The sequence below is a fragment of the Notothenia rossii genome, assembly GCF_949606895.1.
Source record: "Notothenia rossii genome assembly, chromosome: 3".
NCBI lineage: Eukaryota > Metazoa > Chordata > Actinopteri > Perciformes > Nototheniidae > Notothenia > Notothenia rossii.
The window spans coordinates 36674582-36700970 of NC_136901.1; the positions used below are offsets into that span (position 1 = coordinate 36674582).

The window sequence follows — 26389 nt, forward strand, 5'->3', positions numbered from 1 at the left end:
TTGGGTTTTTGTACGCATTAAACAAACAACTTAAAACGTGTTAATTAGTGAGATTTGAATGTGCTTGCAGGCAGATTTTGGAACTACTGCAAGACTCAAACATCGTGTTGTGAGCACTGCCAATTCTACGCTTTTCTAAGTGACACATTTTTATTTTTTTTATTATATTCCCTCATTTGTTTGTGTTCCTGGAGGCTTTGACAAATAACATGCTCCCATAAGCTACATGTTGTACCAAAGTCATTGATTTTGTATGCTCATTGGCACGTTTTAATTGTAAATTAACACTTAAAACCAACAATGTTTTCCCCATGTCCTCTGAAGTATTCTACATCATCGTGTTAGTGTAAGCAAACAATACTGTACTTGATTTTGAAAGCAATTTATTTTTAGTTCAAATTTGAATGTTTGCAATACTTGGACATAGTTTCCCGCCTTAACTTTTGAGGACGATAAGTCTTGTCCAAAACATTAAAAAGACATCAACAGCTGATTTTGGACCTTCAGTCTGGTCAACAGAGGGGGTGTTACGTCATTGTTGGCCAAGATAAGGAATGACCACTGATAACTGCAACTGTTGCTGTAACGCATGTCTACAATTCTCTCTGTGCATACTGTAGTCTGCTTCAAATTGAAAATGAATCATATCACCTTAATTGGAGGAAGGTGAAAGAAAGAGCCATGACCTTCTTGGGAAAACTTTGAGAGTATCATTCATTTTTGTTATCCAGTGAAGTGTGTTGGTATGTGTACTTTTAGTTTTAATTTGTACTCATCGAGTTTAAACAGTGTGCTCTAATGGAACAAATATCTGGCTCACCACTGCATGACAGAGGTGCGGGCTGAAGGATCGTTATGTAAGGCGGTTAATTTCGGTCCCCGGAGGGATTATTAACCGCCGACTATAATGCAGATAATTTATTCCGAATCCAACCTCTGCCAAAACTGGATTCTCTTGCACTGAACATAGCTGGAAAATGTAGAATGCCATTATTAGTTGTAGCATTTAGAAAAGAGTTGTCATCCAAATGGCAATACAAATGAAACTCTGTGTGTCATTTGGGGAGACTTACATAACCAGAGCTGATGTTCTGCTTCTCATGCTCTGCGTACAGGGCAGTACAGATTCAGCTGGGATTACATGTGTCATGTTTATTTTTCCCTCTCTTGCTTCCTATGAAAGGGCTCATTATTTATCTCAGCTAAAGAAACCGAGTGATGCAAGATCACTGGTTTAAGTGGAGGAAGAAATACTGTCAAAGGCTGAGTGGGCTGCAGAAGAGAAAGAGAAGTATTTTTACACAAATTCAAATTCTTATATGTGTCATAACATTTTACAACATCACTTTGTCTAAGTATTCCAGACAGTGTATCACATAGACCTTTTTTATCATAGCTGTTAAGCCATGTTTAAGTAAGCTGTTAAATTGTAAGTGCCAAGCTCAAGTTAAAATGTGTTTAAACTTTGGCTAAAGTCGAAGCGTATCAAACAAAATGTCCACAACTCCAATAAAAAACATTTTATAGTTATTTCTAAGTAGAAAACAATTATTTATTGTAATTAAACTGATATCTTGGGCTTCAGATATGTATTTACATGCAAGAACAAGAACCAATGCTGGCATACAATCTGGACAAACTTCCCAAACACTGCAGGTTCTTTGTGGAACTATTGCTTTTTTTTTCATTTGATACATTTTTAATCGGTATAGGCAATCTGAATTAAAATCCAACATTGTGTTCACATGCAGTACCTACTAAAACCATGGGACCACCATGGTATCATTTTGCGATGCTTTTTGGGTGTACAGTTAAGCTGCGATGTGGCACTGAAATGTATAGGTGACATTTACAGTGCTCAGAAAGTCGGGGTTAGGATTTTCCAACATTTTACAGACTAGTTTGAATGGTAACAACCATAATGAAATTAATGCACACTGTAGTCACTCTAAAGTATTTGGTAAAATGTAGAAATTATTATTATTATTATTTTATTTGTATATATGGATATCACTCCACGTCTTGCAGTTGTACTCCTGCTTTCTCCACATGGGAGTGAAAGACTTTTATTGACATGATGTAATCAGGGAAATTAATGTAATTTCCTTTTTTTTTTAATGAAATATACCCAGTGGTAAACTCTTTCAGGGAACATTAGGTACTACAACGCCCCCTTCAGAGACTCAGAGCCCATGTTCAGACCACCAGACATGTCCTCAATGTTTGTCTTTATTTTTGGACCTCCTAAAATCCAAAAACATGCATTCTCCTGCTTCATGACCAATTTCTGACTTCAGGTGTAAACAAACACACCTGGAGTCGAACCCGCTGGCTCGAGCCCAGGCGGGAATGCTCGCGCGTTTGGCTCACTTTCACAAGCTCAACAAGGGTGGACTGTACCAATGTGACTCCTAGATGGAGGGGGGAGCCAGACAGATAAACACACAATTATCTCCCGATATTTGACATGCATTTAGTCGGGTCCAAACCGGAGCTGCCACAAGATTAACAAATACCGCTCTTCACTTATTTTGAATCAAATAACACATTTATATCGTAGGTGTTTTTTGTTTTATTTCAGGACAACTTTTCCCAACACCCCTAAAACACCGCTACATCTTGCCTTTTGATTGACCGCTGCATATATTGTTTTTCTGTGTGCTGAATTTTCCTACTGCTGGAAAAGGATAAAAAAAAAAAAAAAACACAGGGGAAACTGAGGAACAAGGCACAGTGGAGAATACAGGAGGTTGAAGGAAAAATTGAAATAACAAGAGAATAGCGGGGATATTGGAGGAACAGGTTGGGAAGAGAGCAAGAAGACAAGTGGAGAACCAGACTTAAGAAATCCTTGCTTTTGTGTGGAGATTTTTTTGTTTCCTACCTGCTGATTAAAGGTGAGTTTAACCCGTTGCTGTTTTTTCTAGTAGGATTATAAAAAAAAAATGTTTTAGTTTAAGTGAGGGAGTAGCCTGTGCAGTCGTGCAACAAGGGACAGGCACAAATGTTTATTGTGCAGGGATGCAACGTGGAACCATCTGTTTAATAATGCATTATGCACACCCAATGTATCCCCCTCCCCTAGGTTTTCCCCCTTTATTGAATAAAAAAAACACGCTGCTATCAACCAGAAAAACAGCCAACTCTGCAAGACATTAATATTTAAATGTGTTTACAAGCGCCAATTCAAAGAAGGACTGTTTAAATGGCATTTTGCATGCATGGGATTCTTATAATAGTGCATGTGTGATTGGGAGAGTGCGTGTTATTGAGACACACATGTGGCACAGCCGTCAGTTCTTTGTTCCTCTCCCCACCTCCCCCCGCCCCCCCCCCCCCCTATAATAACGGAGCCAGGCATGACATCTCAATGGCATGCATGCAGAATTTGGGGCAATATTGACATACTGGCGCATTAACCCCTCTATACATCCCAGTCTTGCATTTTACCCACCAGCATCACCAGCATTGCTCTTCTTTTCTGGTGTTTGTGGTATTTCATGGTTAAATACATATTGTTATTGCGAAAGAAAAGGTTGCCTTTGTCTCTTTTTCAAGAGAAAGAGGGGGTCAGAATAGGGCTGTCTGAGGGGGGGTCGAAAGCGGTGTTGTGGCTCTTGGCATGCCAGAGGAGGGGATATAAAATATGTCAATGTCAAATGGAGGTGTGTCTCTGTGTTCGTTTATTGGGTCTGTGGTGCCTTGGTTTCTTATTTTTATATTTTTTAAACTGGGGAAAAATTAAATAAAAAATCATGCAAGTCCTCAAATGATCCGTTTCGGAAGACTCCCTTATGGAATATATTAAAGCTTGTTTTTCTTCACTGATTCGTTCCAGACCAAGGACACACACACACACACACACACACACACACACACACACACACACACACACACACACACACACACACAAACACACGCACACGCACGCGCGCGCGCACACACACTCAGTCTGTACACAGCTCCACAGACTCAGACTACAGTTCTCACTATGCTACATGCACGCATTCAAGAAAAGCTCACGCGCAGATTGTGTGAGTCATACCGCATTTTGAGATTTGAAGTGGAGCCCCTGCTGATAACACAAACACACACGAACAAACACGAACACTTATGCAGAAAGGCTCTTCGGAATTACACATTGCTGACAACACACACACACACACACACACACACACACACACACACACACACACACACACACACACACACACACACACACACACACACACACACACACACACACACACACACACACACACACACACAAAACACACACAGACGTGTACAGAATGTCTCTTCTGAAGTACACATTGTTCATTTAGATGTTAAAATGCGCGCACAGGCTCTCTGCAAGCTTGCTCAGAAATTAAAGGCTTTGTTGATGTAGAAATGCAGACACACACACGCACGCACACACACACACACACACACACACACACACACACACACACACACACACACACACACACACACACACACACACTCACACGGTGTACTATTTGTTTTTCTTTGTTACAAATGCTTGTGGGTGTGGTGCTACCAGTGGCCTTGTGTCTATACTGTTTGTTGTCTGTTTATTTCCGCAATTCATAAATATGGTCGCTCAAAAACAGTATTTTATTAGAGTCAGGTTACGCCCATTTCTCATTGTCTTTGTAATCTGTAAAGTGCCCTTGTATGGCTAAATGGGCGACATGACTGGATGCAAAAATAAGTCTTGATTTTATAGAAGCCTATGAAAAAATGTCCCTTCTTCTCACTCGATTTATTATCTCAGTACACATTGTAAACATGAATTCATAGTCTTACTGTAAGTGCTAGTTTCAAATCATCAATACAGTTTTCTTTTAATTTGTAAATTATAATCCCATTAATAGTCAAATAGATGAAGAAAAAAATGCTTGCAGAGAGGACACTGTTACTTTTGAGTCTGGATGTTAAATTGTCACAGTGTGGACTCGTGGAATCTTTCAGGAGTCGAGTCATATGCTTCTGTTAAGATCAAAAGTAAACTCAGCTAGTAGCTAAGTAGCCCTACGCTACATCCCCGAGTGTTTGTGTTCTGGCCAAGATCAACTTGTTGACATCATTAAACTGTGGTAGTTTTGGTCTCTTCGAAGGGAGTTTTCAGGCATTTCTGAACACACTGATAAACACAGGAAGTATTTGTAAAGTGCATTTCTCAAAAGCAGGCTTGTCATTGCAAAAGCCATAGATAGTGATGACCTTGTTTGTTTGTTTACTCAATTGTCTCTGCACCACTGAACGTGTTGCTTTGGTGGCTATCGACCAACCAAAACCCATTACCGACTATTGTAGCGTCATTCGACATCCACTCTGTGCATTGGGATTGTCAGTAAATGTTTGACCTTTGGCACTCTAAGCAGAGTTGACTTAAAGGTAAACCGGGGTCCCTTCGAGTGGAAGAACTGGCAACCGTAAAAGAGTAAATATAGGACGACATATACCAGAACTGCTGTAAATATGAAACATTTCTATTGCATGTTTGCTTTATCTTCCAATGCACAAATTGACTTCCTCCCATGTTGGTGTAGGGGGGGAACTTGCTTGAGCGTATTGAGACTGTCACCTTGCCTGTTTACTCTACTAATATTAACATTTACTCCCGTGGTGTTTGCCTATCCATCAGTGTTGACTGCAGGGGAAAGCTATATGCTTGACCTGCTGTAGGTCGGTCAAGTTGTTGTGCTTTTACAGTTCAAATCATAGTTTATTTCTGACGTTCAATGTTGGAGAAGGTGTATCTTATACTTACTTAAAGATTCACATAAAACAAAAACATATTATGAGTCAATACTCATAAAACCATTCAGGTGTTGGCAATACAACTGTTTATTATATGAACATATTGACAAATGGAGCTCATTTCCTGACTTTGAAATTAGCTATACTGATACATTTACCAATTTTCTCCTGATGAGCGGCAGTGGCTCGGTCAGTAGGGGCTTGGACTGTGAACCGTAGGGTCGCCGGTTCAAGTCCCCGACCAGAGCTAAATATGGAGTGTGGACTGCTACTTGGAGAGGTCCCAGTTCACCTCCTGCCCTGCCGTAGTGCCCTTGAGCAAGGCACTGGACACTCCCCTTCCCCCTCACTCCCATTGCTCCCCGGGTGCTGTACAATAACTGCCCACTGCTCCTGGTACTAGGATGGGTTAAATGCAGAGAACACATTTCACTGTGTGCTCTGCATGTGTGACCATTAAAGAGGGTTTAATCCCTCCCAATTGTTCTACTTAGATTGCGTGGATCTAAGGTCTGATAGTTGCTATGAGAATACGCCAATAACACTTTTGAAAGGTAGATAAATGTGTGTTTGTGCAGCAGACTAGGCCAGAGCTATATTTGGAGGTTGATTCAGGTCCCAGAATATCAGGGAATCAAATGTTGTTGTCATCCCAACTGCTCAGAAATAGTCTTTGTCCTTATGTTGAGGTGTTGACTCTGAAATGAACTCCTCTAATTGCCCGCCAGCTGTTAGATTCTTACAGATCTGTCATTGTTAGGATATGCGGCGCCAAGCCACTGATTAGATGTGAAGTATTGTTTTAGTAAGTGGACTCTGTTAGGTTATTTAATGGTGTTTTACTGATTGTGCTGCGGAGCTGATGTTCAAGTCTGTGGGTGTAATTGCCTCTTCAGAGTAAGAGTTTTGTTTACTGCTCAGTTTCGCTGTTCATTTACACCAGATACAAGCTGATGGCTGTTTTTAATTAGTTTGCCATTGAAACAAGTTTGAACATTGATTATTTAAAAACAAATGAGAGGGTAGTACTCCTTTAAAGCTGTGATACTATATATTTTTAGATTGAAGATGGATCAAGTGACCATGTTTATTGGAAAAGGTGTTTGCAAAACCACACTTATAAGCAATCTCTGTAATTACCCTTGGCTTAATTAGGCATAGTGACACCAGATTATTATATTATTCATTGGTTTATAACTCTATATAGTTACTTAAACATCTTGTTGTTCCTGAAAAACATTTTCCGAGTTATAAACTTGTGAGATAGAAATAAGCATCACACTACAGGAAGTCAGCCAATTAGTAGTTTTAAATACTTTTGAAAAATATTCGCTGTTCACATAGCGGTTTTCTCTTTGCTGGTATATGTTAGTAGACAAAATATCTTAACTTTTTGGACTTTTGGTTTAACAAAACAACAGACTTGAAGGTGTTATTGTGGTTGCAGAGAAACTGTGATTGCCATATTATATAACAAAATTATTAATAGAAATAACTGGGAGATTTAAACTGAAATTCCATATAACTTGATATCTGTAATAGAAAGCCAAATCATTTTGTTAAAACGCATTGATGAGTTGTATTTATGAAGGAAAACCCCTCTCTTACTGTATTTACACGCTCTTTTATCCCTTGTGGCCCATCAGAGTGCAGCTACAGTAACTAACATCATCTAATGTCTCACTTCCCCCTGTTGGCACTAACAGAAACATTGATTCTTCTCTGTTGATAGTACATTCATCTCAGTGTGTGAAAACCCCGGCCAACGTGACACAGGAGACCAACCGAAACGCTAAACAAACATTGACATTTGTGCTCACGGGCAACTGAAAAATTATTCATTTGGATGGAAAACCAAAGCACACAGAGAAGAACAGCTGAAACATTTCCCAACAACACCTGCTTTTTGTAGCCTATTGGAAAGAAAAACAAGTGGAATCTGGTGCAGGGTCATTCAAATGTCCACTACCATATGATATAGCATTGTGGACAACCTAAACACCATAACACACGTTTTTTTAATGGTGTTTTGTTGTGTATGGCTCATTAATTTGGTTATTACAGTCTAGAAATCCTCTCAATCAAACTGCTTTCAAGAAATGGTCATTTTCTATATTGAAACCTGTGATATTAATGCTTTTTTAAAACCTTGTAACTGAAGCGAGAGCAGTTATTTTGATATCCGTTTGGCAGCGGTGAACCCTAGTACCTGTATCGTAGCGTCAGATGTATTTTTACTGTCTGTACAGGGAAGAGGAGTACATTATCTGATGACTGAGATAGTGTGTACCAGCACTGCTCACTGCCTAGGTGTCTGAGATCAGTCTAGTCTGAATAAATCCTGACCAAGCGAGTGTGTCTTCTCATCTGAATTCTTCGCTTCAAAGTCTCAGCCAGTTGTAGTGTGGGGTGCAAATTAGTCTGGGTGTTTATACATAAATTAAAAAAACAAGTGTTTATATTCTGTGTAGGTGTTCTAGGCGGGGCATAGTAGCATCTGGGTCACAGCGTATGGATTTGATACTGTGTAGGTGTATGAGATAACAGCAGTCTTCTTACGCTATAGTAACTGGGGGAGTGTGTGGAAGTGTGTGTTTTAGTGTTTGCTGCTCAGTATTTTGCCCAATGGCGAGAGGCCAGATACAGATAGGCCAGCCAGGCACCACAATGCCCTGTCTGTTCCCAAGAGTCCAAACAGGCCTTCACAACACCCTATTTATAGACAAACGCTCGGCCCGAACTCCATTCATATTCTCAGGTTGGATGTGTGGAGATAGCTATTTTTTTTCAACTAAAACTGAACCGCGTTGTGCGAATTTAACACTCTGTAAGTGTGACTTTAAATGAAAGAAATGCATCGAAATGTGCATGCAGTCTGTCAGAGGCGACGATTCACAGTGTGTGTGTGTGTGTGTGTGTGTGTGTGTGTGTGTGTGTGTGTGTGTGTGTGTGTGTGTGTGTGTGTGTGTGTGTGTCTGTGTTTGTGTGTATGTCTGTTTGCGCAAATTAGAATTCCTCGGCGCACAGTTACATAATCAGGACTGTTAGTCAATAGATCCACAGGCAGTATAAGAGCTGAGCGGGGCAGGAAATAAACAGCAAACACATGTTCACAGGGGTAACGCACCCCCCCCCCCCCCCCCCTCGCTTCGATGCACAATATCCACGTAGATCGTCCACAGTTGTGTGACAGATCTCCTAGCAACAGGGGCTGCCGCCATGATGTTGGTCACCTGGGAAGAAAAAATGGCTTTAGGCTACCGAAGGGTAAATATGAAACAACGGGAGAACAAGCTATCTGAATCCAAGATGGTAATTCCCAAATAAATCTTAGTTTGTCGCCCAAATGCAATAAAAACGACATCTGTTTATGTACAAGTGATGTGCTGAGTCTGAGTCTGTTTTGATATATTTGCGTCAATCGTCCTCATGGATTAGGTGATTCAAACTTTAAGTGTTTCAATGAGCAATACATTACATTTTTATAGCACTAGGACAAATGGAAAAGCTTGTGTGGTCTTGAAATTACATTACATATCAGATCTAGAGATTTAAAAGAAGATTTTGGCTTGGCTGGATTCATTTATAATGAAGAAAAGCAGTTTTAAAGAGTAAAAACGTTCAGCAACATTGTCCCCAGACTCCAGTTTAAAACTAAATCAATAATTAAAACGGAGCATTTGAGTCCTAATCAGGAAGATTGAAGCCCATAATATCGACGTACATTTAAGTGGATTAATGATGGTTCCTTTTATTGGTTGCACTTACCAACATATACGGACACACACACACACACACACACACACGCACGCACGCACGCACGCACGCACGCACGCACACACACACACACACACAAACACACACACACACACACACACACACACACACACAGTAAGTAAAGCAATTAGCCTTTTAATAACTCAACAGTAATCAGAGCAACTGGCTGCCTGCTGTAATAATAGCTCATAATCACTACCTCCATATGGCTTCAGTTTTATCGGCTCTAAGCTGCATCAGTGAGGAGGAGGAAGTTAGTGTCCTTTTCGCCTTTGAGTCCAGACATCTAATCTATTATATTATATTTAATTTATCTGCATAATCGCCCACCAACACTAACCCCGCTCATTAGCTGTTCATATGTTAGCCTATAACAGCAACAGTTAGACATCATTTAGGGATATTTTAGCTTCTGCAATGATAGAGTAACTCTTCCAATATTATTTAATGAAGCAAGATCATATTTTCCTCTCAGCTCTTATCAATCTGATGCCACAGGAAGTGTAATCAAAAGCATTTATTACATTTAATAACGCAGCAACAGGTGGCCAAAAGTATGTGGACACCCACGTCTTTTTTGACTTTATACTTTATCATGGACATGCCTCTGGCTTTTAAATAAGGGGAAGCTAAGTGCAGCATATTGAAATGCTGATAATGTTTTTCAGAAACCTTAGTTGTGTAAATATGGTCAAAGAAATGCACGTAATGTTTGCTCAATGTTGCTTTAACCTCTAAATATACGTACATGTAGGAAACCATTGGAGATGCAGTAGACGTGTTATTAAAGCTGAGTGTTTTGGGGGTTGAAAAGCTGTTCTATGTTTGGCTGCAATCAGCCAACCATTATGGATCCATTTATCTTTATCAGCCCTTAGCCAATGGCTCCAAGGTTTAAATTGACCCTAGCTTAAAGGACAATCAGTATATGTGTGCACAATCGAGCTGTGTTTTGTCCCACGACCTGAATCGAAACGATTGATTCAACATCCGAGCCTCTTTCAGGTAGCTGAATACACCCTCACTGATCGGACCTGAACAAAACAAACTGCTGTCTTTTGTACACTCACATAAGGTAAGGTAATTGGATTTGTTTCATGCGTCACTCTGATACACTGTGGACAAACTAAAAGCCTATCAGCCGGCTGTCTTGACACGTTAAAGGGTGAATGTCGCTGAAGTAGAGATAATTTGAATTTCATAGATAAGGCGGAAAGCAAGAAAAACAACCTTATCACCAGACTATTGTGGGGGAAACGTCTGTGTAGCAAAGCAGGAGGAGTCACCGGTTCAGGAAGGAGACACGGGGAGAGCTGGAGCTTTGATGTCAAACACTGATGGTTTATTTGGGAGCTTCGGCCGGAAAACTCACAAAACTGCACGAGTTGCCACGTCAATTCTGAAGCACCTCTCTCTCGATAGACCTTTTAACTAGTTCATAGTTCAGAGAGAGTAATCAACATTCTTGGGCGGATAAACTAAACAGCTGGGGACACTAAATTACTTGCGTCTGACGCTTATGGCCTCGAAGATTTCACACCTTGGAGTCCACAAACCCCAAGAAGGAAGCGTTCCCACAACAATAAACCATTTGTGACCGAGAGTTGCCCGGTCATAAACTGGTAACAACAACATATGGCTGAAGCAGCCCCTTCCTTAAGGGAGATAACAGATGTCAGGATTGGTCATAAACGTCAAAGGGCAAAAGGTGGAATATATGAGAATTATTCCCCAACAACTATGTTCTGTTTGTGCTTGGACTTACTGCTGGTTCATGTTCGTACCGGATAAAGTGACCAAAATGTAGTTATCGCTATGAATACTGTTAGTCTTAAGTTTGATTGATGTATAACTTTTAAATGTACTGAACTATAATTGTGGGGCAGTTATAATTGTGCACATTTTTTAGAGCGAGAATAAGTTAATTTCTGCAAATGCTGCTGGATAAAGTGTCTAAACTTCAGGCCTCTAGATGTTTGCTTTCCATGTCGCATATTGGCATTTGAGGGCATGTTTTTCTACATGAGATAAGCGTGCTCCCATGTGTTATACTGTTAGCTTTTAGCCTACAAACATTCACGTAAAACCCTATTTCTTACCAATTAGCGTTGGTAAGTGGCGAAGTCGATAGGGACTTGGCATGGCAACTGGAAGGTCACCAGTTCAAGTCCCGGCAAGACCAAGTGCTACCGAGGTGTCCCTGAGCAAGGCATCGTTCCCACACTGCTCCCCGGGCGCTGTTTAAAATGGCAGCACACTGCTCCTAACACTAAGATGGGTCAAATGCAGAGAAACAATTTCCCCACGGGGATTAATAAAGTATATCTAAATAAATAAATAAATAAGGTAGCAACAGCAAGGGCCGTCTGCCTTTTTTTTTACAACATTCGGAAGGAGCTATTGTACGGTTAAGTGTTACCGTAAATTGAAGAAAGCTACTTTGGCTGATTAGCTATCACGCCTCAAGTCAAAGCCTAGCTTGGTAACATTAGCACTCGTGTCACTTGATTGTCACACTTGGACGATGAATTAATAATGAAAACGAATGTAAAAAAGACGGATCTAATGATATTTCTGAGGACGCAGTGAATTGCTCTTTCAGAGAATAACCGTTTGTCAAAGATAAAATCTCACTTTTTCGAGGCAGACCGAGAGACTGGATGTCTGAGTAGAGGTGATATCATGATGGAGGGTATAATAGGCGGTCTGACAATGAGCCTGAGCCTCTGAGTGATGGGGACAGAGGGTTTCAGGAGACAAGAGGCCAACGTGATCTGCTGAGAGACAGACAAAGAGAAAACAGGCTTTACTGAGATGCTATTTCATTTTTGGGGCTTTTTTGGAGAGCCAAGGTGATCCACGTGTGCCCATCCATCGCCTTGGGAAGCAGCAGAGGAGATTAAAAGATGAGGGTGGGGGAGGGGGGGGGGTGAGAAAATGCCTGGCTCAGAGAGAAGACGAGGGGAGCTTTGGCTCCACTCTGGGTCTCCATGGATGCTGACGTTGTGCCTACTTTCTTTTCAGGCATGTGTTGCTCATTTCTCTCTCTCTCTCGGACTGTCCAGCACACCTAGCAACAGCTCCCCAAAAGGCCTGATGTTCAAACCGACTGAAGGAGTGTGGACTTACTCAGAAATGCACAGTAACACTTGTTGATTTAAGCTTTTACAAGCCACTATTCCCTGAGAGACAAAGTGAAGTTTGTGTCGTGTTGGCATATCAAACCACGCATTCAATCTGCTTCCAAAACACTTAAGCAAGTAGAAAAGCCTCACACAGCATCGCTCTGAAACATGACCACTTTAACCATTAACATGAGTCTTAATTGATCATGTGGAAATGAGGGTATTGTGGCATTGATTGAATAAGAAACGGAAAATGCAACAATTAAAGCAACGGTAGATAAATAAATGTAAACCACTAGTTCTGCAGACGTGTTGTGCAGACGATACTTGGTGCTAGCAATTACATTTGCCCTCGGGATTCATAAAGGATGACTTCTTCTTCTGCCTCTAGCAGTTGAATACAGATATTGAAATTGAGCAGGTGCAGCAGTGAACATGCAGTAAAGAGGGCCTCGCGGTAAAACCTGTTCCTTTGTATGTGTAGACCCTCAACAAAGGATACACTCATCCTCCGCTGACTGCATGCCGACCTCAGGCTGCATGATAAATGACACGGCAGCACCCAGGTGTGACAACAGTGAAGCTCTGCAGACTAACAAGATTTACTCCTGTACAGAAAACAGATGCAGTCCTGAGAGTGTTCATGGCAACACCTGGGCCTCTCCAGTGTGTGTGTGTGTGTGTGTGTGTGTGTGTGTGTGTGTGTGTGTGTGTGTGTGTGTGTGTGTGTGTGTGTGTGTGTGTGTGTGTGTGTGTGTGTGTGTGTGTGTGTGTGTGTGTGTGTGTGTGTGTGTGTGTGTTGACAGGTTGTTACATTTACAATTGCATGCTTGCGTGTATCACTACACTCTAGTGAACCATTACATCTCCAGTGACTTTAGTCTGGATCAAACCTTATTGTGTTTTTTACTCAAAATTCTTTACTTTTTTTTTTAAACTTTATTAAACATTTCAGAGTATGATGACACTGATGATATGGTTTTGTAAGTTAGCATTGTAACGGCTTTCTTGACTAAGAGCAATTCAATTTTAAATTGGATTTCAGAATATTGCAGAAAATAAGTTCTCTGGCAAACACACGTTTTAGGACACTCAACACGTTTGGTTTGATAATCTCAACATGATAACACCACTTTATGAGTTTCGAAGCGTAAAGCAATCTCCAGAAGTAAACAGCGAATGTTTGGCTATAAACTAGCTACATGACGGACACATAACTTCACGTCACCGCCAAGCTAAAGGCGGCTAATGTTTGGTGTGATGAAATGTATTCTTGTTTTTATGACACATAGAAGCTTAGGACATTCACGAGTGGGGTGTTTGCTGATGTATTTGTATGATGCAGAACAAAATGGGAGAGTCACTTATTTTGTGTGTTAACCTCTGACCTTATTTCAGGCAACAAACACATTAAAATAACCTTTGACTTTGGGACCAAAGAGAACTAAAAGTGCTAAATCATCCAGGTTTAAGGACTCATTCCTGAACCACTCTATCAATCATATCAGGGAGATGTGGTGGGATACATTAGACAGAATGATTTCGCCAAAACAAAAACACTATATGACCCTGCATGTCATCAAAACAACACTCCTGAGAGCTGATGAAAGATATTATCACCATCCTGGGTCAGATAGTAAACCCAGGAGAGGACATCTACACTGTAGCCCGCTGAACCCCAAATAACTTCTGAAATAAATGATGTCAGGGCCACCACCCTCTCATGGTTTGCTTCTCGACACCACACACTAAAGCACGTACCGTACATACATGTGACATACGAATGCCATGGCTTTAACCTTTCAGCCTGCACTCTGAATGTAGGTGACCTTATTGCTCAGTGCCCTACTTTAGCTCGCTGTTGATGTGTCTGGTTGTGTCTCTCGGTGTCGGGGGCTTCACACACTGGTGGCACCAGAGGGAAAATAAAAGAGTACTGTTCTGCCCCTTTTTCCCTTTTCACTCGCTGTTGGGCCGAGACAAAAAGAAAGTGGAAGGGACAGAAAGAGGATGGCTAGGAATGGGACAAAGACCAGCAGTGAGACAGAGAATGACTGGCAGAAATGGAGAAAGGGAATGAAAAGTCGGTGGCGTGACAAATGACGGATGGACGGAGACGGGGATGAGTGCAGAGCTGTGAGAAACAGCTTTAAATAAAGAGGAATAGTTGGAGACTGAGAGAATTAAAGTCTTCAAGCTTCTTATATCAACTCTATGTACGAGCGAGTTGATTATAGAAAGAAATACATGCACAACTTGAGTTTTCGTGAAATGTTCCAATACAAAGCTCTGACATCCGCTGGCACATATTGAAGATGCTTGTTACTCTTAGAGTGTAGTACCGTTTCACGTAAAGAAACACATTTATGATGATGACCATATCAGCTTTGAGGAGTTTGGCCTTCTGGAGTTTCTTTTAGCAAGACATGGAGCTGTTCTGGGTTGCATTTGGCATTTACGCGAGGGTGTCGACTGCAGCTATAGTATGAACTGGAGGTTATATCTCGTATCACCTGACTAGCGCACACAGGTCTGCAGTACAGAAGGATCTCTGTAGCAGTGCGCGGCTACGGTAAGACCTGGGAAAAACCAAAAACATGTATTAGTCACCCCCTACAATGCTGTGAGGAAGCTAAACGTTTGAAAGTACCCAAATAAGGTCGGTTTAGGAGAATTGACAGGAGGACAAAAGAAAAGCTTTGGTCGGGGTTGGACTCAGAGAAGGAGGCTGTGGATATTTCCTGGAAGGTACTAGTGCAAATCCACTAAACTTGTCTCTTTTTGATGGGTCCAACATTGGACTTTCACCCAATAGTAAGCTGTTTGTGTGCCTTGCAAAACCAAAAGTCATTACTCTTTTAACTAACGTAATTTAAAGCCAAATTATCTGGCCACAAAGTGTTGGTTTCGTAAATATAACTTTTTGCTTTGTTTTCTTCCCATTTATAATGTTAACCACTTCTAAGTCACGACAAATGTGTTTCGTCTGGAATGTTATTGACCATTCGAATGGGAAACACATTTTGTATTGGAAACATGGTTGCTTTTTTACATGCAATCATGCATAGCTTACAGGTTTGACTAGAAGTTGTCCTCATTAGCAGTCTGTAACTGATCTATTAAGCGTAAATACATGTTTTATTAACCATCACAATGCCATAAACATCAGTTTATAAACTCCTGGTGTAGGGTACAGGGAAAGAAATGACCTTAAACACATAGAAACAACCTAAATATTCTTTGTATATCTGTAGCAAAACATCAACTCGAGTCAAAGGACAAAGTGATGTAGTCAACGTGACAGAAAATTGGGGGGAGGATGGGGATAAAGGGGGGTTAGGGTGGAGGAATGACAGGAAGGATTTGACGAAAACAGATGTGACATGTTGGAATGACACCGCCTGCGAACAGCGAGCGAAATGCCTTTTCTCTGCGTGATAGTGAATGCGCATAAAAATAAGCTTTGATTCATTTAGCTGGAGCAATTATCCGACACAGCCCGATATCCGACACGTGGAACCTGTTCTGTGCAAACCGATGAGTACGACAACTGTTCTTTGACAGCTGATATGTGGAAGTAGACGCATATAAGTTGGTTTTTCCATTCTCAGCCAGCAACACATTCTTAGGCCTTTTTTTTCCCGTCTTCATCCCTTCTCGCTCTCCATATAAATCTGCCTTATTCTCTCCATCTCTGTCTGTCTTTCCCGGGCGACAGACGGTGCCTCCTGTTCAGTTTAGCAGTTATTACACGCTCTAAGACACTCTGACTCACAGAGAGGCGGAGGCAGAGATAAAGAAAGATGGGTGATGATGGACGAAACAGTAAGTGGAGGGTAGAGAAAGTAGATGAAGGATAATGGGTGTGTTGCGTGAGACCTCTTTTTATGCTGAATGTGCGGTCTTTGTCATGTGTCGGCCTTTTTACAGCATTGTCTGTCTGCAGATAATATAGCAGATCATATCAGTTGCACTTAACAAATAATTAGTGGTCTTTATGTCCAAAGAACTAAATAAATGATCGTAAACTGTTCCCACAATGCTTTGGTAAAGACCATAGAGTTGATTTCACTCGATAAGAGCTTGCGCTAAATGTTTTATTTACCTTATTTATGCAAACGGCTTAAAAAAAGGCTTTAATAAATGGTATGTTACTGACCTAAAGCTAAATAGTAGACGGACAAGGTTTGCGAGCTTATTGGAGCATTAAGCAGTTTAATAGTTGAATAAGAAACATAAGAAAAGGGAAGTGAATAATCATACATTAACCTTTTGATGGTGGAGACCAAAAACAGAGCTAAAAGAGCAATAATTGGAGTTCTATTCGTCAAGTGATTAGACACAAGATGCCAAGTGAATGTCAACTTTTTTCCTTACACATTTCTATTATACAAACATAACATTTATTCAACAAAATCGCTGAATATACACTGGTTCCATGTATGAACAAGAACAAGTTGAATGTCTTTGTGTTTTGGACCCATCTGTTTAAATCTGGGAAGTTGAGACTGACACTATGATTGTTTTTGCCATGATTTAGACTACAAAATGCATTTGTTAACTGTCTTTGGATATTGTTTATTTTCCCTTTAGAGCGGAGGGTCCATCGTAAAATAATGTCATCCTGTTGATATAAACGATGCAGAGATCCTGTTGCAGCATACCTTTCCCTTCCCAAACATTCAAACAGTGCCACACCAGAGACCTATTAATATACACAGAGGAGCATATAAACAAATAAACTCTGCAGTCATTTCAGGACATGCCAGAACTATACAAAATAGTGGGGATGGTCTGTGAAACAGAGAGACACTGAATATCCATTTGATATGCTTCCTCTGGCGACCAATTAAAGAGCCAATTAGCGGAGAACATATTTCAGCTTCAGCTATTTAAATATAGATTGCTTTTGGCTTTTTCACACGTCACCTACAAACCCTCTCAATCAAAGCAAGTAACACGATCTTGGCATGTGGTGGGATTTTTATGATATTTTAGGCAATCACTTGTTGAATCTTCGAATCAGCTTCAAGAGTTCATAACAAGCAAGCAAAGCTGGACACAGACTTCCCCTGAGGCTCACTTAACATTCATCTGATAAATATGAACGTGTGATATTTAAAGAAACAATCACGGACAGCTCAATGCCGAGGGGGTGAAATGGGCAGGTGGCGGGAGATAAAATACTGAAAGCAGGCCGTGGTGGTACATTGAGATGGCAGATTGGCCACTACATGTTTATATGAACCCCCGAGAAGTGGATATACTGTAAAAATATAGGCAGTATATAGAATATATGATCAAGTAATGACTTTTGTACACCTTGAGCTTTATCCAGGCTCCTTTCAATGGATTAATTGCTTAACTTATAATAACTAGCTTCAACACTTTGATGATATTTGGTCGATGTTGGCCTGAATATACGTTCTGGTGTAATTTTTCTGCCGTCAAACCATTACTTTTGTGTCCATTTTAGTTTTAAGCAGTCCATCAACTGCTGTAGTGAGTTGACATTTGAATTGAGAGGCAGATAGATCTTTATATCGTCGGCGTAACAATGGAAGGGGATGTTGTGTTTTGTGAGAATTGAATTTAGGGTTAGGGTTAGGGTTAACCTAGCTTCAACACTTTGATGATAGTTGGTCGATTTTGGCCTAAATATACGTTCTGGTGTAATTTGTCTGCCGTCAAACCATTACTTTTGTCTCCATTTTTGTTTTAAGCTTAAACTATTACCCTTAGTTTGGCTGAAAAGTCAATTTGACTAATCTAAAAGCTTGCTTATTTGAAGAGCTTATTTGCAAAGATTAGAGAATGCAGATGTTCTTTTTAATTAATCCCTCATCCAGAAACCAGCAACAACTTGTAAAAGTCCTAATTTCTCTACAGTAATGACAGCCGCTTTCGAAATATCGCTATAAAGACACTGACAGATATTTGTCTTTGTGGGGGTTGCATTGTTGACTCGTCATTTCCCTCCGAGAGCCCGAGAGACACAGGCCACCCCGGGGAAGCAGTGCATTTTCGAATGAGTGCACACACGCACGTAAACACACACCAACACGCCGGACGTACGGTGACAAATCTGCAGATGGTATACAGTCATCGGTTTATGAGTAGCATGGATTGAACTCACACAACGAGATATGTCAGGAGGGCCTACAAATTTCAGCTTTAAATATCAGATTGGTCATGAAGTCGTCAAACAGGCCCAACGACAACCTGTGCCCATCTACTTACACAATAAGCTAAGCTTTTACTTAACTTTTGAATCAATCCATTTGTGTTTAGTGTATCAAGAATATGTGAAGTACTAATACATGTCTAAGACTGCTATGGAAAACTAAAAATACTGCTATGACCAAGGATGTACAATGTGTATTATATTGTTTAGCCGCTACAGATATTTACCTGCTTCCCGTGGCCAATACCTATAAGATAACCAATACTTTTAATATTTTTAAATGTTTAATAGCAAGTTCATAACCTGTATTTTTTGCACACCTGAGGGTTAGGAAGCGTAGGGTAATATTTAATAGTTAATCTAATATATAATAATATTTAATCTACAAAAGTGTAAACAGAGCAACAACAAAGATTGGGCAAAAGAAAAAAGTTATATTCCTTTTTCCTTTTTTGGTTAAGTCTTAATACAATTTCACTGCAAAACAATCATGTTATGTTTAAGCAGTTTGACCTCACATTAATGCCGATAATTTGTCCAATATAATTTAAATATTGACAGAATTATGTCATTCTGAAAGTAGAGTGCTAGCGATGACGAATAAATAAAACAGTCAGTGTTAATATACAATTATTATTTGGCCACTGGAGTAAAAATCACTAATACAGCAGCAGAAGACGAACTTTAAAATCTAAAGATCGTATTGTTAAGGCTTCATTTTGAATTGTGAGACCTGTGGAGAGATCAATGTGGCGACGTCAATGAAATGAACTAACCTTTACCTCGGGGTGGGGTTTTCCCCTCGGGCGCACCATTTAATTCCTGGCTGTTCCAATGCACACACACAAACACACACTGTGGATGTAAATAAGCAGCAGGCTTCAGTAACTTTCTCAGATAACAGTAATTCAATACAAAGTGTTTTTTTCCTATCAGCCACTTGTTTTCATGTCCTTCCTCCCTTCAGGTGCTTCTCAGGTTCTCTTTCCTTTGTCCACTGCCCTTTCCTTTTAGTGTTGTCCTCACGTCTGTTCTAAACACAATTCCAGCTATTTATTTTCCTGCCTCACAATCCCTTTCTACTCATCTCTGCCAGCACTATTAAGTTATAGCTAATTAACTTCCATAGAGTCCCACAGGTGAAACCCAGTCCCGGAAGAAACCTGCTGCACGCTGTATTTAATCACTTTGTGTGTGTGTTTACATGCTGCCTGTGTGCCTGTGTGTGTGTGTGTGTGTGTTCCTGTATGAAGTGTCTGTGTTAAGGATGGCAGGAAGAATGAGATGTATTCATTATCACGGTGCAGAGAAGTGATTTTCACGCCTCTTCTACCTGTATACAGGAGCTGACGCCATGACCACAGAAATGCAGGAAATCGCCATCACTGAGGAGAAGCCATTACTGACGGGTCAGGCTGAATCCAAGGTCAGAGGAGATGCCACACAAACACACAAATATGTACGATAATGATGATTCGTTGTTGGATCAACTCTAACATTTTACTTGTATCGCAATGTTAAGACACAATACAAGGAGAACAGACATTTAACACCACGGTCACTGGAGAAAAACACATGTTGCACACAAAGGATGCAAAAACATGTTATACAAGCTGGAAGTGTGTGTGTGTGTGTGTGTGTGTGTGTGTGTGTGTGTGTGTGTGTGTGTGTGTGTGTGTGTGTGTGTGTGTGTGTGTGTGTGTGTGTGTGTGTGTGTGTGTCTGTGTGTCTGTGTGTGTGTCTGTCTGTCTGTCTGTCTGTCTGTCTGTCTGTCTGTCTGTCTGTCTGTCTGTCTGTCTGTCTGTCTGTGTGTGTCAGGAGTCAGAAAAACAAGGCTTGGATTGTGTGTGAGCATTTTGTGTCTTTGCTGTCCGCCTGTGCGTTTTGGAGTATGAGCAAAGTACTTGTGACACAATGTGGTGGAAATACCCTGACCGAGTGTGTGTGTGTGTTGTGCACAGCTGCAGGGCTCGCTCAGAGGAGGTCAAAGCCCCAGAAGGGGAGAGAGCAGCTCCTCTGCTGATGTTTGTCGAGAGCGAGAGAGCAGAGGGCTCTCACTGCTGACTCCTGCTGGGAAGAACAGGGAAATACAGCACTAATACAAAAACAACACTCAAAGAGACAAATAATCTCAATTTGAATCCAGGGAGTGAGCAGGTAGAGGTTTAGTGATATTAGTAACAAGTAATGTCAGGAAGTTAGGGACTTCTGTCACTATTATAACAATACTAAATAACTATAATTTTCTTATTGTCTACAATCCCATGAAAAGCAATACATCATTTCTTGGCATCTCAATAAAACAAAGTAGCACTTCTAATGGTTAAGCTAATGGAAAGCTAACGTGGCTAATGGATTGTTGCTGTTTCAAGTTATTTTTTTAATGGTTTCATTTGGAAATGTCAGCTGACTGAAATGTATTGTAATAATATCCAATTTATCTACGTTTGGATCCTGAGTCAATATTTAAAACCGTTTTTAAAAGTTCAGTATTTTCCTTAGAGAGCAAGGCACTTTAGTTTTAAGCCAACAGTAAGAATTGAGAGAATTCCTTGAGGACTTTTTTTCATCTATTTTCTCCAAAAGTTAGAGTTAGATATTGCGTCTTTGGCATAGACTTTCACAAATCTTACCATCAAAATAAATATTTGTCTTAATGGAAATGTGGACAAATGAGCTAAATTTCAATGAGATAATTCCTCATTGTCACATTTAAAAGTACAATTTCAGAAAACTCATAATACAAAAATCTGTTGTCTTAATGTAGGTAAACAACTTGGGACATTTCACGTTGATATCTATTAGTTAAAAATGGTAACCTATTCCCTTATAGTGCCTTCTTTGTAAAATGTGAGAATGTACATATATAAATAATAGAAAAGAACAGATATAAGTTATGGACTCATCTCTCTTTCCTGCATCATCGACTATGATAGGACCGATGGGGATGTGACGGGTGGTTATCCGACCCTCCATCGGTCTCAGTGACATCCCGCCTCTGCCACACCTATGATCGCGAACACGCTTCATATTGATTAAACTAACGACCTTTTATAATGCAGCCATATGCAAACGCCCACCTCTACTTCAACTCTCCAGACTGCTCATTTCAGAGGATCTTGGGATGCTTGTAATCTAATAGCTGGGTAAATGGATCCAAGCTTGCAAATGAACGAAGCCTCCCACTGACAGACGTCCTGCTAATAATCCTCGGTATCCCACAACCACCTGCTCCTCCTGAGAGTTCCTCTGCTGCTTTTTCCGGAGTCTAACACCGCCCTTTTGTCTGTGTGGGTGTTAATTACCGAGCGAGCACGGCGCCTTTTAACATAAAAGGACTTTGAAAGAACAATACGTTGGATATTCTCTCAAATATGCTTTTGGCTTCTATTTATACTCAGTAAAAAGACAAAGAAAGAAGAAGAAAGAAAGAAAAATCCGTTGTTATGCTCATCAGATTCTGACGTGAAGTTATTCTGATTACAATTACTACAATTTATCAAGACTTTTATGAATGAAATTAACAAAGTGGTTGAATTGAGTCCTTTTAAAAAGTCAATCAAGTTTTTTTTAAAGTAAAAACACCATCTGATGTTTTTTGGTTCATCAATGTAAGGAGTTGCTACTTTTCGTTCTCTTCTATGGAACTGATTTTATTTTACTTATGGGTTGGTCGGATACAAAAAAACAATATATGACATTTCTTTCGACTCAATTATTGTTTGATTATCAAAGATTTATTCATTGTTGAAGAACCTAGATTGTATAGGTTTATTTTTCCTCTGCTACACAAACAAGACAAAAGTGAAGTGACATCTAAAAGTCAGATTTCACACATTCACACCTTGTTCTAACAAGACTTAATTTCTGTATTTCTCACAGGATGTTGAACTGGCTGCTAGGATACTCCTGGACCAAGGACAGGTAAGACTGTTTTCTTTATCGTAGGAAATATCAACAAAAGATAAAGTAAAATCATCAAAGTCTCTTTTTAGTTGTTTCAGATCATTTGTTGCAGTTATGAGTCTCCTTAGTAGTTTTAATCTTATTGTAGTTGCCTAAGTTCCTTTTGTAATTGTTGTAATAGTTTTTCCGTTTCATGGTAGTCATTATTTGTATGTTTGTGGTTGTTCTACCCTTTTTCATGGTCAATATAAGTCTCTTTGTAGTGTTGTGTGTCTCTTTGTTGCCCATCCAAGGGTCTAGAGAGGTTGTTTTGGAATGAAAAGGAACACGGAATAAAAACCTTGGGGGAGATACTGTATATTTTATGAACTACTAGAACATAGCTGTTAGCTCACTCCAGCAATGTCAATATAACACTTCATATTTGTTATTTCTTTTCTCTTGCTCTCTGCAGGAGCACAGCATCGAGACCCCGCACGGTGTTCTACACGTGACCCTCCACGGCACACGGACCACCCGTAGGCCCGCCATCCTCACCTTCCATGACGCGGGTCTGGACAGTAAGTCTCTCTCTCCCTCCTTCATCTTAGTCAAACTTGTGTAACCAGTGTCGATTAGCGGTATCTGCGTTGTGCAGAGGTGGGAAGTAGTGGAGTACAAATGCTTCGTTACTGTGCTTAAGTACATTTTTCTGGTATCAGTACTTTACTCCACTTTTGATGACTTTTTACTTTTACTTCTTACATTTTGAACACAAATACCTGTACTTTCTACTTCTCACATGTTGAACACAAATACCTGTACTTTCTACTTCTCACATGTTGAACACAAATACCTGTACTTTCTACTTCTCACATGTTGAACACAAATACCTGTACTTTCTACTTCTTACATTTTGAACACTAATACCTGTACTTTCTACTTCTTACATTTTGAACAAAAATACCTGAACTTTCTACTTCTTACATTTTGAACAAAAATACCTGTACTTTCTACTTCTTACATTTTGAACAAAAATACCTGTACTTTCTACTTCTCACATTTTCCAAACAGGCTGGTTCCTTTAGTCTGAATGTGTGTTTGGTGGCGTGATCATTATTATTTAGAGTCATTGCGTGCCTATTGATTTGAACACGATCCGTGTATCCATCATTTCCTGGTCTTCTCTAAAGAAGAGGGACCAATGAAAACGTTGTCATGTTGCCGTTGTTCAGCATGGAAACATTCATTAGCTAACAATGACATTATTGTTCTATTAATATAAAGGGAGGTACTCTTTAAAACAGCTGCTAGTTATGGGTACTTTTTACTCGAAGCCCATACTCATTTACTTTTACTTGAGCAAAGAAGTTTAGTCAGTATTTTCAAACACGAGTGTCTGTACTTCTACTTGAGTAAAGAATGTGTGTACTTTTGCCATCTCTGGTTAAGCGCTTGGATACGAGTACCAAGGAGTTTGATTGACGATCCGTGTATCCATCATTTCCTGGTCTTCTCTAAAGAAGAGGGACCAATGAAAACGTTGTCATGTTGCCGTTGTTCAGCATGGAAACATTCATAAGCTAACAATGACATTATTGTTCTATTAATATAAAGGGAGGTCAGGTACTCTTTAAAACAGCTGCTAGTTATAGGTACTTTTTACTGAAGTACATTTCAAAGCCTCTTTACTTTTACTTGAGTAAAGAAGTTTAGTCAGTACTTCCACTTTCACCAGAGTATTTTTAAACACGAGTATCTGTACTTCTACTTGAGTAAAGTATGTGTGTACTTTTGCCATCTCTGGCGTATCTTTCGTTGATGGATGAGACCCGAGCCAGCATACAGTTGAGCCAATCTCCGTTTATTCACTGACTGACAACAGATATACAACAAATCAGTCGCTATTAAATTGGTTTTCCCTCACACCGACTCCTCTCCCGTGGAACACATTTACAAAAAAAGGAAGAGGAAAACGTGAGGGACACAATATGAAGGGGGGGAAGACCCCACAAAAATAATCTTCTGAGTACAGTGACTGCATTCTGGAGGTTCTGCCCACTGATTTCAGACCTAGTCACAGAATTATTAAATACAAAACACTGAATTTGTGTGATTATAGTAAATGATTTACAAATATGTAACACTAAACACCACTGCATATTTACAGCTGTTACACTAGCACCGACTTTTTCTTGACCTCCCACATTTAATCCCTCTTTCTTCTTCCTCCTCATAGGTAAGAGCTGCTTCTCCCCTCTGTTCAAGTTCGAGGAGATGCAGGAGATTGTGAAGAACTTCACCGTGATTCATGTTGATGCTCCGGGGCAGGAGGAGGGGGCTGCTGCCTACCCCTCAGGGTACGACGTCATTCCTCTTATATGTGTGTTGACATGCTGGTTTTCCCTCATTGCCCTGCAGTAACCTTGTTTTTTTTCCTTATAAACTTCTCAGAAACAATCTTCTGTGGCAGGCTTAAACCTAATCTCTTTCCAAAATACTTCCCACCTCTCACATCTCCCTCCCCAATACGCTCTTCTTGTCAGAGGTTTAAAGAAAAGACGGCCTTTTCTCTATCTTTTTACGCACTTCTCCATCACTTCACGTCCTTGTGTGATTATTTTACAGCTCGGGAGGATTTTGTCTCGGCTGCGACCCTCAATCTAGAAGTGGAAGCTTATTCTTTTTGATATCGTTTTAAATTCCTCTGGATCAGCCAATGTATAAAATGTAAGGGAAACTTCTGCAGCAATGGAGAGTCAGGACTCAGAGAGACACGAGGAGAGTTGGAGCTTTGATGTCAAACAATGATGTTTATTACAAGTCAACGGCCGGGGAATTCATATCACAAGTCACAGCAGCAAAAGGTTCTGACTGCACGGGTGGGTTGCCATGTCAATTCTGATCAGCCTCGCATCTTAGTAGACCCTTTAACTAGTTTACAGAGAGTCAAATCCACATATTGGGGATGGGCGTAAACACCTGGAGACACAGGAGATGTCTCTCACATCTGTGGAGCTTAGAAGCCAGGTTCTCACAGTCGTAAAACCCCCCCTGTGCCCGCCAGGTCAGGCCATAAAACCTGGTAGTATCAACATACAGTACGACTCCATTATCACATTCCTTACGGGAGATTAGAAGCAGGGATGGTCGTAAATGTCAACACACAGAATAGGTTAAATATTTTAAAGTAAAGACAGAATGAATCCCTAACATGAAATATAGAGTCTAATCTTTAGTGATCATTTATCGTGGATAATGGCCAATCACTACATTTGTTAGGTTTCACCATAGATATATATATAAATACTAGATGGCTCAAGGGGGAGTCGCCAGCGTAGCTCACCGGCGGCCATCTTGCCACAGTCAACAACTACTGCTATAGCTGTTGTAAGGTGAGTGATCTGCACAAAAATACTCATAACTCGCTGAAATCTTGACTGATTTACAAACGGTTTGGTTTATTATAATCGTTATTAGCATGGCTATGATACAGGAGACAACAAGACATGTTGATTATAATTATAAGTATGCAGTATCATAACTACATCTTGATGTTTATAACAAACCAAACCGTTTGAAAATTGGTTGAAAATTGAGCAAGCTACGGTTATTTCAATAGAGCACCATAGACATAATGTTATGAATG

General features: G+C 40.2%; 1 protein-coding gene across 1 annotated transcript in view; it reads left to right on the plus strand.

The window, feature by feature from the left end:
• Window positions 1-2467: 2467 nt before the first annotated feature.
• Window positions 2468-26389, plus strand: part of ndrg2 (NDRG family member 2) — a 30839-nt gene continuing 6917 nt past the window's right edge. The window contains exons 1-5 of the mRNA XM_079669681.1: window positions 2468-2897; window positions 20199-20281; window positions 22738-22779; window positions 23216-23321; window positions 24980-25100. Of these exons, the coding sequence (XP_079525807.1) occupies window positions 20210-20281; window positions 22738-22779; window positions 23216-23321; window positions 24980-25100 (341 nt within the window). The 5' untranslated portion in view covers window positions 2468-2897; window positions 20199-20209. The remainder of the gene's footprint in view (window positions 2898-20198; window positions 20282-22737; window positions 22780-23215; window positions 23322-24979; window positions 25101-26389) is intronic.